The sequence below is a fragment of the Pseudonaja textilis genome, chromosome 3 (genome assembly GCF_049901715.1).
Source record: "Pseudonaja textilis isolate UNSWEBS1 chromosome 3, rPseTex1.2, whole genome shotgun sequence".
Lineage (NCBI taxonomy): Eukaryota > Metazoa > Chordata > Lepidosauria > Squamata > Elapidae > Pseudonaja > Pseudonaja textilis.
This window is the reverse complement of record NC_141992.1, coordinates 161,337,620-161,350,855: the sequence shown is the minus strand read 5'-3', so window position 1 is coordinate 161,350,855 and position 13,236 is coordinate 161,337,620. Positions and strand designations below refer to the sequence as shown.

General features: G+C 37.3%; 2 protein-coding genes across 3 annotated transcripts in view; one reads left to right on the top strand and one right to left on the bottom strand.

The window, feature by feature from the left end:
• Positions 1-2,472: 2,472 nt before the first annotated feature.
• Positions 2,473-13,075, bottom strand: RGS20 (regulator of G protein signaling 20). Of its 2 annotated transcripts, none has more exons than XM_026699133.2 (5): positions 12,518-13,075; positions 8,658-8,806; positions 5,023-5,106; positions 4,134-4,368; positions 2,473-2,684 (listed from the first exon to the last, which is right to left on the bottom strand). In XM_026699133.2, exons 2-5 carry the CDS (start codon positions 8,801-8,803, stop codon positions 2,496-2,498), a joined length of 654 nt encoding a protein of 217 aa, XP_026554918.1. In that variant the 5' UTR covers positions 8,804-8,806; positions 12,518-13,075; the 3' UTR covers positions 2,473-2,495. The 2 variants fall into 2 exon arrangements, with proteins under 2 accessions (XP_026554918.1, XP_087787365.1); XM_087931239.1 differs by having other exon boundaries at positions 12,663-12,827.
• Positions 8,710-13,236, top strand: part of ATP6V1H (ATPase H+ transporting V1 subunit H) — a 30,971-nt gene continuing 26,444 nt past the window's right edge. Inside the window, exon 1 of the mRNA XM_087931237.1 lies at positions 8,710-8,729. The gene's annotated coding sequence lies outside the window, so the exon portion shown is untranslated. The remainder of the gene's footprint in view (positions 8,730-13,236) is intronic.

Here is a 13,236-nt window from a genome sequence, read left to right as displayed (position 1 = left end):
GTTAACATGGAAAAATAAAACACATCTTCAGCTTGGTGAATTGAACAGAAAAGTAAATTAGTATATATGAGTTATTTTGTCCCAATGGAGAGAAGTCTAACAGTGTTTTTGTTTTGCAGTCCCCAAATGGGAGTACTGATTATAGGCTGGAAAAGAAGAAAAGTAACATGTCAATCTACTCTATTCTATTTTAATGGATTTGTTTATTTAATACAATCAGGATTTTTTTGCTTTTATTAAATTTTATTGTTCTTTTACATTTTTAAAAACAAAAGTGATCATGACATTACAGCACTGTAGCATTATTATACATATCCATCTTTTGTAGATATTTACATTAATATACGATATTATACGATTATATACATTTATCTATAGTTTTCTTATCTTAACTTTGTTTCCTATTTTCCAGCCGATTATACCACATATCCCAAATTTCATGATATTCCGACTCTTCTTTATCTTTTAATTTTAGAGTCAGTCTATCCATTTCAGCACATTCCAAGTTTTTTTTTGAATTACCAGTTCCTCAGAAGGGATGTTGTGTTTCGAACATTGTACATATGTTATTCTTGCCGCAGTTAATAAGTGTAATAAGATATATTTAATCTTTTTCTCATGTTTCTTTTTAAATATTCCTAACATGAATAGCTCAGGTTCAAATTCTATTTGTTCTTTTACTATTTCTTGTAACCAGTGCCTAATCTTTGAGCTTTGGGGCAGGACCACCACATGTGGTAGAAAGTGCCTTGTACTTTTTTACACTTCCAGAATGCCAGGTTCATGTTGGGATGCATTTTTGCTAATCTCATTGGGAGTATGTGCCACCGGTAGAATATCTTATAGATATTTTCTTTATAGGCCTATGATCTTGTTAATTTATAATTCCGGTTCCAAATTTTTTCCCAATCTGCTATCTATATTATGTCCTATATTTTTGGCCCATGCTATCATACAACCTTTCACTATTTTTTCTTCCAAATCAACTTCTGATAAGTATTTATACAGTTTGGTTATACATTTCTCCTCAGAGCCTGTTAGAATTTTGTTTAATTGTTGCAATTCTGTATAAATTCCATAGTCTTCTACATCTTTTTTATATCTATTTTTCAGTTGGAGGTATGGCCACCAGTCTATGAATATTCCTTGTTCTTCCTGATTTGATTTTAACTTCCCCTGATGGTCTAAAACTTCTTTATATCTTGCCATTTTACCTATATCCAAATTATTGGGATGTATCATGGCTTCCATTGTAGATAACCATATCGGAATTTTCATGTAATGTCTCTTCCTAATTTTATTCCAGACTTGTATCAGGGAATCTTCTATGAAGTGTATGGAAATAGGTTTGTTTCTTAATTTCCTTTTCCCATAAGAAGGCATGCCATCCTCTTTGTAAGTCATGGCCCTCCAGGCCTAATATCCTTTTATTGTTTAAGTTAACCCATTCTTTAATCCAAGTCAAAGCTGCTGCCTTATGATAAAGCTCCCAATTCAGGAGGTTTTTTTGCTTCATGTGGCCATAAAAAACATCCACAGAGAATCCATAATTAAATCTATTTCTGAAAAGAGAAGGCATTAATCTTTTATTTATTGCTATTTGCTAGAGGATATTCCATACCCAATAAGCAACAGTTATTGAGGAAGTTTTGCATATATTTTTATATTAATATAAATGGAATGGGGGCAATTCCGGGAACCTGCACATATTTTTCTATCATAACATATATTTTGCCTTACAGGTAATTGTTTTTTAAACATTTTAAAAAATTTCTTTTGTAGATTTAATCAAAATATAGTGAATATTGCTTTACTCAGTGAAATTTACATAATCCTTTTGTTGCCACAGAATTTAACGCCACTTTCTTTCGTTTCTAAGGCTCTGGAGGATAAAGTTCAGTATGAGATTTTTCCTTACAACTTTGCAACAGCTCTGATATGAATTGTTTTAATATTCAAAATATCAGTGGCATAGTATGGGTTATACAATGAGAAGAATGGAAAGAACTGATATCTATTTGATCAAGTAGTTCCCTTATCCTTTGCCATATCCCTGATGCAGGGGAAAAATATAATAATTCATTTTTAAAATAAGAAAAATACTGGAAAGAGTGCTGACCCCACGCTTCTAGTCTTTCATTGATAGGATGCCTGGATAGTGAAGCACTCCAGATAGATCGTAGTACTATTATTAAAGCTGTGTATGCATTTCAGAATTTTACTACAGTGCATGTTCCTGCTATTAACATTTTTTTCTATATATCTTCCATCAGCACATATAATTTAGGTAGATCTACTTAAAATTCAGGAAATAATGTGAAATTTTAGAATTTGTAAACTTTGGAACACTGTTACCATTGTATTAAGATACATTTCTTACTGAATTACTGTTATGCAATCAGCTTGTTGATTCTAAATTCCATATTAATGGATTGTAGGCCAACGTTTTATTTGTATAAGTAGGTAGTTAGATACAAAATAAATTTGTTTAAATTCTACGATTCAGCAGATTTTTGAAAATGTGATACAACTAAGTCTTTGTAAATAGCAGAGTTCACAAACCGAGGGTAGGAATCTCTGAGCATCAACATATAAACTTGGAATTGTGCTTCATCAAAAGTATGTATCGATGGTTCCATTATGTTCCGGTTAATAATTCCTCTTGCTCTGGAGTCCAGACTGACCTGTTAATAAATGAATTTATTTATGAGTTCAGTAAAGCCTTCCTCAATTCTGTTGCTAACAATGGGAACAAATTGATAGTTTCACAATGGGTCTGAAAAATTTTTAATAACTGGAGGACATTCTAATACCACTAAAACATTTGACAATGCTCTACTTTCTTTTCAGTCTTTAATTTAAAATCTACAGTTTTTGTTTTTCCTTGAAGAAAGACAAGCGAAAGGTTTTCTTCAAATGCTTAGCATTTGAAGGATATCCAGTATGAATTTAAAACAGATCTGGATGTTTTGGAATCCATTATACTAAGGCCATGATGGCGAACCTATGGCACGCATGCCAGAAGTGGCACGCAGAGCTATTTCTCCAGGCACGCCAGCCGTCGCCCGTTGCTCTTATGGGTTCTGGCGCACATGCATTCCAGCCAGCTGATCTTTGTGCACGCTAGGGTGCTGGAAAGTGAAAGAGCAGCTCCTGGCACGCGCCTATGTGCCAGCCACCTGATCTTCTGGTTTCTTAATGTGTGCGCATGCGAAGACCAGCTGGCCGGCATGCACATGTGCGTTAGAAACTGGTTGGCCATCTGGTCTTCTGGTTTCTTAACAAGCAGGTGCGTGTGCAGACCAGCGCCATGCACACGCAAAGACAGCTGACCGGCACATGTATGAGTGTTAGAAACCCGCTGGCCAGCTGGTCTTTGCAAGCACATGCACATTAGAAGCCGGAAGACCAGGTGAAGGGCGCGCATGTTTCTTGCTCCTGTTTCAGCACTCAGTGTGGAACTCCATCAGGAATTAAAACAATTTTCCATCACAAATCAAATATTACACTCAAAGAGCTTTCGCTTGTCTTTAAAAACTTAAAAAATGAAGGAAAAGAATTGTATGTTAAAAATCTATTGTATGAATTTAAAAAGTAATTGATTAATGAAATATTACACAACAAATATTTAACATATCTATGTATATATCAGTTTGCTATACAGCTGGACTTCATTAACAATGGGGAAAGACTGCAAAATTAAATTTTTGAAACATCCTATGAGATTGAGCCATGTTAGTCTTCTAGAAAGATAAGTTTACGTTTTATAACTTCCCTAAATTTTATAACTGTCCCCCTACTTATGCACTTATCCCTATCATCCTCAGTGGTATGCTTAAAGATAACTAATCTTTTCAATTAGATTATTAGAACAAATATATTCTACGTTTTTTAACATTTTAGTATTGCAGTTTTTAGCCCAAATAGATCACTCCTTCAAAACACCTCACGAAAATAAATGTTTAAATGTTATAAAATAAATCACTTTAAAATGATCAACCTTTAAAAATCTTAATCTTGTAACAGTCTTAAGTTTTAAAATACACCATTTGAATAAGAACAGCTTGGAACAGTTCGTTGTATCTCTTTGGTTGACTAATGTAAAATCAAGGGTATTACAAAATCTAACAAACCTCTCTTGGAGAAAGAATAGAAACATAATCTTCATATATTCGTCTGACTTTTTCTTCAATTACATTCTTGTCGGATTCCCGTTTTAAGTCCTCACAGGCCAGCCAGAAAAGCATGTTTTCTTCACTGTATTCTGACCGGAGGAAGTCTCTGAAAGCATTTCGACCTGAAGGTGTTGCCATCAGTTTGTCAAAGGAATGCCTCCAAGCACTTGCTTCGTCCGCAGAAGGTGTTGAGCTATAAATGAAATAAATGAATGAAAAATAATAAATACTGTTACCACGGTGTGGGAGGAAAATGCAGAAACTAGGAGGTTTTAATGCACTGATAAATCTGAAATTTGAAGCAATTTAGTTAAAAAATGCACAAAGATGGTGAATGGTATCTTATTATGTTATTAATACTCTGCCAATAAAATACTCTGTCAGTATTTTTTCTATCTGTTATCTTATTGTAATATATTACTGAATTGACCAGGACAATTATGTACAATATATTTACTCAGTATAACCAGTACTTTCAGGTTCTTTCTTATATGCTATCCCATAGCTGCAGTATTAAGGAACAAAAGCTACAGAGTCTGGTGTTTTTTCATGTTTTCATAAAGTAAAGTGTTAAAATGGAAAAACAAATTCTTGCATTAATTTTTCATATATTTTCATAGCACATTTTAACTAGATTGTTTGTAGGTCAATGTATTACATGACAGTGATCTCATGGTAACCAAAATATACTAAACTGGTATGAGAATGGTAATAACTTTATCCAGTGTGATATCGTCTAAAATACATAGAACTACAACTTCCATCACTCCCAGTATATATGATCATGCTATCTAAGAAATACCAGTGCTTTAAAAGGAATAAAATGACTTTACCAATTAATCCTTACCCTTGTTGAAAGTATGGAATCATTTCTGATCCAATTTCATGTGCTGCTGCCGTTGAACTTTCATCTTGATTCCTAACAGTAAGACTGTAATAAAACAGAGTTTGGTGAAACTGAAATAAACAATTTGTTGAGATTCTAAATTTATCAGTAAATAGAGGTTGCAATCTAATTCTCCCACTATAAGAATTCCACTAAGATACTGTGCAATTTCTTCTAAACTTCATGTGTTGAACGATAAGGCATTACAAATGATAATTTGTAATCTCTTAGAAAAATATTGGTTCATATAATATATTGGCTATCTGTGCTTTAGTTGAAAAATATGGGACAGAAGAGAAAACAATATTTTTAGCAAATGTGATTTCTTCTAGAAAATCTGCAGTATGAAAGAGGGCAAGAATGGCAACATATTACACTGAGAGATTTATCTGAAAACAAATTAGCACATTAAGGTTCAGATGTCCAGCCACTCAATGTCATTTATATGCATTGCCTTATTTTATTTGTTCTTATGTCAAGAAGGTCCCTTTTTGTAATTTATAAAAGATGGGAGTAATAATCTTTAGGGGTGTGATGGCTCAGCAGTTAAAGATACTGAGCTTGTCATCTGGAAAACTGACAGCTGTCAGCTGGAAAGCTGACCCAGCCTTAGCAAGTAATGATGAGCTGCTTATTGATGAGTAAGGACAAACCTTTTCAAACAGGGTAGGAACAATCTTTTATTCATATGGATAAACAAAAATCAACCCTAATTAGTCCCAACAGACCTGGCCAAGAAATCTAAATTGCTTGCTGTATCTTAAAAGTGAACAGAACCCCTACTGTTTATTTCCTAGATAGGAGGGGCTGGCTAGTGTCCCCGTTTGCTTTTCCTTGAGAGCCGGCTTATTGTTTTCCTTTGCTCTCCTTTCTTCTCTGTGCATACGCACATCTGGGATGGGGGCCACCTGTTCCCCACCTGTTCCTTGCCCTTGAAGACAGCTACCTCTCCACCTGGAGAAGGTTGGAAGGCCTTGACCTCTGTCTCTGTCTCTGATGCTGTTTCCTTATCAGAACCTTTCAAAGGCTCCAAAGCTGGCCCAGGCTCTCCCTCAACCTCCTCCTTGTCTGACTCTGCAGCTAGCTCTGCTGGTAGCTGATGGGCCACAACAACAGCTTGGGTTGAAGATCTGAGTACCGCACAACATGGTGAGCTGCTGTTCCTGTCTCAGCTCCTGCCCACCCAGCAGTTCAAAAGCATGCAAATGTGAGTAGATTAATAGGTACCACTTCAGTACCTAGGTAGGTAAGAGTATTCCATGCATCTATGGTATATAGCCATGCTGGCCACATGGCCATGGAAAATCTTCAGAGAATGCTGGCTCAGAGATGAGCACCATGTTCCAGAGCCAGACATGACTGGAAAGGGAAACCTTTACCTTTAATATGTTTTAGTTTTTCAAAGTTGTAATGGATTTAAGTCAAGAAAACAGCATATGATGCTGGACATGACTTTCACTATCAATCCACTCAGAGATTACTTTCTCTTTTTTTCTTTAAAAATATAATTTAATTAGGAAATTCAGTCCTGTTGCAACTGACAAGCTAATGGTATTTATACACTTAATGGTTGGATAAAGGTTGTTTTCCTATAATATAACCTTAGTTATTATGACGCTTACTACAAATGTTGTAACCTGGTGGATATATCATTCTGAGATATCTTGATTCCATCCACAAATACAGGCTAATGGAATAAAAAAAAATGTAGAAACATTTCCTCGAGAATTTAAAGTGCCACAAAAATCAATAAATCAGTAAATACCTAAATTGAAAAGCTATTCCACCAGTCTAGGAGGGACTGTTATAAAGAAAAAAAGAGAAAATAAGAAAGCACCAAGAGCGGGGCCGATAATAGGCTCGGGAGCAATTATTAGAGTGGTTGGCCAAGTTTTAAAAAAACCAAGACAGTCTTAAGAGATGGATCTGGAGAGGCAGTAATGAGACAGGTTGTCTCAATAGGTATGTCTGGAAAGCAGGCTAGATTAATTGTAGAATATACATTTTGGGTCACTTCAACTGTGAGATGGGCTCATTTAAATTTAATAAATAGAAAACAATTTAATGGAAGATTTCCCCCAAGATTTGAGGTGAGAGGTCCCGGGTTCAAATCCCGGACGAGCCCCTAGTTGTCGCATCGAGCGACTGGTCCGTTGTTCCGTCTGCGTTCTTTCGCTGCCTATGGAATTCCCCGCAGGGAAGAAGTTTAGAGGGACCCTCGCAAGGGTGAATACCAATAACAGACACCAGACATCCGATTGTTTTCATAGGAGGCAGCACTTCACACCCGAGGCAGATGGATTGACCCAGGCAGCAGCAGCCGCAGCAGGAGGAGGGGGAGAAGGAGAAGGAGGGGGAGCAGGAGAAGGAGGGGGAGCTGGAGAAAGAGCTGAAAAGCTTCGGGTGCTCTGTACAAACCTCATTTATTATCCTCTTTCAAGCGGGTGGGGGAGCATACAGGGGGTAGCAGAGTTTTACCTTATATGGAAGAAGATCATAAACAAAGAACAAAGAACAAAGTATGTGATAGTTTGCAAGCTTGCAAATATGCTTATCATATTGGCTAGCGTATCCTGGGAAGAAAAGCAACAACAGTCAGTGTTTCGTGATCATATTGAAACATTTTTCAGTTGGCTAAAACAAGGTCATTAGATACGTGCAAACATCCCTGTATCCGTGTTTGACAATGTCTGCTTAATGGTGGAATAGCCACAGGAGTTAACCTCTTTTGTGGGGATCCACATATGTTCTCTACCTACCCAGTGAATGCATTTTGGAATGGTAAATGACAACATAGATCGGACTGCCATTTGTCAGAAATGGTGTAGGGTCTCCTGCTTGGGTGGGGGGGTTGGACTAGATGACCTATAAAGTCCCTTCCAACTCTGATTATCTGTTATCTGTTAACATAAACATCATTAGATATTACCTCTTCCTCAGTGGTGGGATTAAATTTTTTTTACTACCGGTTCTATGGGCATGGCTTGGTGAGTATGGCAGGAGAAAGATACTGCGAAATCTCCAGTCAGAGGTGGTATTTGCTGGTTCTCCAAACTACTCAAAATTTCCGCTACCGGTTCTCTAGAACTGGTCAGAACCTGCTGAATATCACCTCTGCTCTTCCTTATTCGCTTTTGTTTTGAGTGCAATTATTTGTATTGGGTTTTTGAAATACTATTATTTGACAGATTTATATTCCTCTTTCCATTCAAGAGCTTAAAACAGCATAGACTAAGCAGTGCAATCCACATTTTATGAATAATCTGATTTAACCCCCTGCATCAGATTATTGATCCATTTGGCCATTTAAACCACTTCCAACTTTATAGAATTAGAATGTATTTGTCAATGAAATTTTCCTGTTTGGAAAATTAGATAGGAAACATATAATGTATGAATAGCATCAATCTTGCATTTTTGTGCAACTCCGCAAACAGCATGATTTTGTTTTCATCTCCACACAGCTGTTGCCTAGCTTACTTTAGGCATCTTCCTTTCCTGCTTATCTGATTACCCAAGGGACATAGGTCTATGTTCCTATGGAAACTAGCTGTCATATTTCCTCTGGCTGGATTGAATATATTTTAAAGACATACCAGGAGCAACTGCACCAGCAGCACCAGCAAAAGCAGCAGGGATTGGAGCCTTGAGTCTCTACCCCAGACTGGGCAAGTAGAGAGCTTGGTATCTCCTGAGATGCAGAGGTCTGCCTTTTGCGCATTTCCACCTGCTCTGATCCCATGAGCTGCAAAATAGAATATTAGGAAATAGATTAAACATGCAAGAAAAAGCTGTATGCTGGGTTGCTGATAGCTGCCATGCTGCAATGGCAACCAATGGTTTTTCTAATTGCTGTTTGAAATGCAAACAGATCTATGTCTTAACAAATGGAACACTATAGGCTTCCTCGTGTCCCTGACAGCTGCTTTGTTGTTCAGCAAAAAAATCCTGTGAATGAGGCAGAAACAGGGCTTATTGAATCTGAAAAGCATATTTTCAGGATTGACAAGAAGATTAACCTAGTCATTATTTTCAAAAGTTCTTTGGATGGCATAACTAATGAAAGCTATAATAAAGCAGATGGTATATTGTTACATACTGCTTTATTCCAGCTTACTTTTGTTCCTAAATTATACCAAAACTGATCTTGCATTCCTATTTAGGAAAGACAGGTTCAAAATACTACACTTCATACCAGAAATACAAAACCTATTGAATGCTTTAAGGATCCATGTTACTGGTTTTTCTGTTTTAGAATGCTTCCTTCCTCCTCCCGTGTCTTTTCATATCCTTGAAACGTATTGAAAAAAGAGGTATCATGTTAATGCCCTGGCTTTTTAGTAGAAGTAAACAGATAACACTTTCTGTCACTTGTAACTTTGTGTTTTCTGACTAAGAGAAGAACATTAAGGAGAGGAAAACAGAAATAGCTACACAGCATCCTTCTATTCTACAGCACCAGGAGCCATATATCTGGTAGCACCTAACAGCAAAGGCAATGTCTTTTACTTGGCCAAACAGCAATAAGAAATATAATAACATGCATCAGAAACTCAAAAATGGGATATCCACTTTGGCTGAAATAATGTATATTAACTTTAGAATTCTTACCATCTAGTTGTCATGTTCATTTATACATTCATTCCTAGTAAGTTGCAATATTTTCACTGTGGAACAAAATATAGCTGTCTGCAATGTCCATTTGACAATTTATGATGTGCATAATAAATTACAAGATAATGTCCAAAAGAAAATCAACATACCATGTTGTATTTTTATCTTTTTTGTTGCTTAGGTTCCCCAATATTGACTGGTGGAATGATTGAGTCTCAAGATTCTTTGCTTTGAATTTAATATATAACAAAGAAGGAGATCTTGATATTAAAAGGCAGGAGGAAATCAATATGCAGCTTTAACCTTTTTTCAAGTTTCTGGTGACAGGGTATCAGGAGGAGTCCGGTGGCACTTTTTCCAACTAACACATTTTATTTAAAAGCATAGTTTATGCCTTTTAATAAAATTTCTTAGTCAGAAAAGGTATTTTCAGATTCATGACTTTTTGTCAATATAAACTAACTCAATTATGTGACAGATTATGTGAGTAGAGAATGGGAAGTATCTTTATTTCATTGTGCCTTGTGCGCTATTGGTAAGAAAGACAAAAAAAGTCTGAATAGTAAACTTTACAATAACTGGAGACCGCAGAAGAGAACAGAAAGAACTGGAGAAATATACATATACATATACATATACATATACATATACATATACATATACACACACACACACACACACACACACACACACACACACATACACACATATATAAGACTTGCAAAAAGAAGTAGAACAACTGTGGCAAAGTAAGCAAAGACAATGCCAATAGTAATAGGCTTCTTGGGCACAATTCCAAAATCTCTGAGACACAACTTAAACACCATCAGCATTGACAAAATCATGTTACTTGGAACAGTTTACATCCTTGCAACAGTACCTTTAAGATTATTAAAAAAACAATGTCTGGCTATCCCAGGTCCTTGGAAAGAACTCAATAGGTGGACAGGTGTGCTAAATACAGTCTAAAATGTAGCTGACTGGACAACCAACTACAATAATAATAAAACAATGTCACAAACTGGCCTTTATAATCCCAATGGTTATTGATACACTGGGTGCCATACCAAAAAATCTTGGACACTGTAGGTTCTCAGGAAGAACTTGTTATGTACAAAGGCCAACACCTGGTAAAGAATTGGAAGCTGTAATTTCACATTATTATGTACACAATTCCTATTTTTATTTTTCTTTGTATTTAATACATGGATAGAACAATAAAAAAACATGAGATAAAAAACAATAGCTAATCTAGCCACAAATGTGTTTATGTATTATATGCAACTATATGTTGGCTTTTTAAAGTACACACTGGTCTAAGTTTAAGTATTTCTGAGAATCTTTATTTAAAAAATCACCTTTTTTCTGCCTGTTGAGATCTAAAGGATCATCTTCACAGGAGCTTAGAAAATAATTTCCCCCAAACACTAATTTTCCCAAACCCAAATAATCCTTCTCCCCTAGATAGCTATGTAGAACATTAAAATAGCAACAGCACTATTCAGTTACTATAAACAGTCTAAAACCTTCTAAGTCTTTATGAGATATTTAAAAAGAATCTTTCTGAACTGTAATTTCATCCAGACATTACTATCACTTATCCATAACACAGAACCTCTCTTTCCTAATGTCTTTGCCCACAACAGCCATAATGTTTGCAAAACTGAGAAATGGAGAGGAAGTCTGGTGATTTTGTTAAAGAAAGGCTCCATCTCTTCAAGTGGAGGGTAGGTCCTAAATTTGGGGATTTATGATTTTTATGAGGGTCCCTCTAGTTGTCATGTTCATTTATACTTCTTTTCATTTTGACGAAGTTATACATATGTTGATGGGCTCATCCTATCTACCTGAAAAAAATAATTTATTGTTCTATTTTATTATCCTTCGTTGAAGTTAGTTTAAAAATTATTTTAGGCTTTTTGGTCGGCAATAGAAAAACACTGAATTACCGGTACTTGTAGCGTCTTTCCTGCTCTTCTTGCTAGTTCGCAATTGCGCCCTCTGGCGTTACGCTGTGAAAGATTCGGCTGACTGAAGGCGTGTCGTTTACTTTTTTTTGCCTCTTTAAAAATAGGATATGTTCGCTATTTTTTTTAAAAAAAGATTGCTGTAATTTCCATCAATGGAAAATGAATGATATTGAGATTCAGCGGAAACAGAGCTCAAAGACGAGCAGACATCAAGACTGCTCTTAGTTTTGAAAGCAAGATTTCTTACAGGGCTAAAGCACGCGGACTCTTCCCTGATTGGATGTTTGCTAGACCGAATCTATCTGTTTTGTTTTGTTTTGTTTGGAAGACAAGAACAAGCGCAACACGTTCTCATCCACCCAGCAACCTTCTTCGGATATTTCTTACGTGCAAATACAGGTGTCACCCTCCACTCCCCACCCCTAATGTTCGCTTCTTCTCCGTTCATTTGAAGCTTTTTGATGCGGACCTTGTCTGGCATTTTTTTCCCCCAGATTAACGTCCTCTTGAAGTTGGCAATGCCGCCTACTAAACTCCCCTCTCCCACCTTATCCCCTTCAAGAAAACCAGAGCAATCGCAAACGTCAACATGACAAAACTACCGTCCCTACTTTCCTCAGCTCTCTAAAGAAGAGAGACCTTCTGACTGAACATGCTATTCTTTCTTCCCGCGTGGCTCCTCGCGTCCAATGGGTCTCTTTCTGAGTTTCACCAAAACCTGTGACATCTGAACCTAGGACTGAGCAGCCTTTGCATTCCTAACTGGAACATTCAGATTCATCCTTAAGCGAGGGCACGTCAAGAGCAGAGGGGTGAATGCCATTCCGACAGGTTTCAGCAACCCGTTCTATGATGGTGCTTGAAGTACTTACAGCTTTCCCTTCGATCTCCGGAGCCACGTGGAAATCTTTGCCTTGCTCACCTCGGTTGGCACTATCACTTGCACACTCGCGATTGATTTATTCCCCCCCCCGTTCTTCCCGCTCAAAACCCCTCCCCCGTTTTTTTTCCAATTACCAAACTTCTCGAGTCCTTTCCTGTATTCCGTATTTTTGCTGCCCGAAAGCTAAAAGGCTGGCTAAAAACGTGGCGAACTGAAGGCTTTGATAGATCGCCCTTTACGGAGGAATCGTCACTTGCTGCCTTTCCGAGGTTCAGTACCTCGGACAGTTCCCGAAAAGTCGCTCAATTGAACCGGCGGTTGGCTTGCTCTCCCCCCCCACCTCCCCTCCATCCCTGGTCCCGTGAATCACTTCGGCTGGTGGAAACACCCCGCAGGCATGTAAGTGTATAAATGCCAGCTGGGTTAGTTGACATGTGAAGCAATAAACATCTGCTACAACACAGAGGAGGAAAACAAGCCTGAAGATGGGCGGGAGACGAACGAACGACGCAGTTTCCTGCTTAAGTCTCCCTCTGGGAAAATTAATAGAGGAATAAACAAGAGTGTTTGTTGGAAGAAAAAAAGAAAAAGACAAAGCGGCCTTCACTAACCCAATGCCTTCCCAGTGTGCTGAGCTACCACCCCTTTGCTTTCAGACAAGGTTTGGCCGATGGTATCGGTAGTCCAAAACATCCGGGCAGCGCTGGA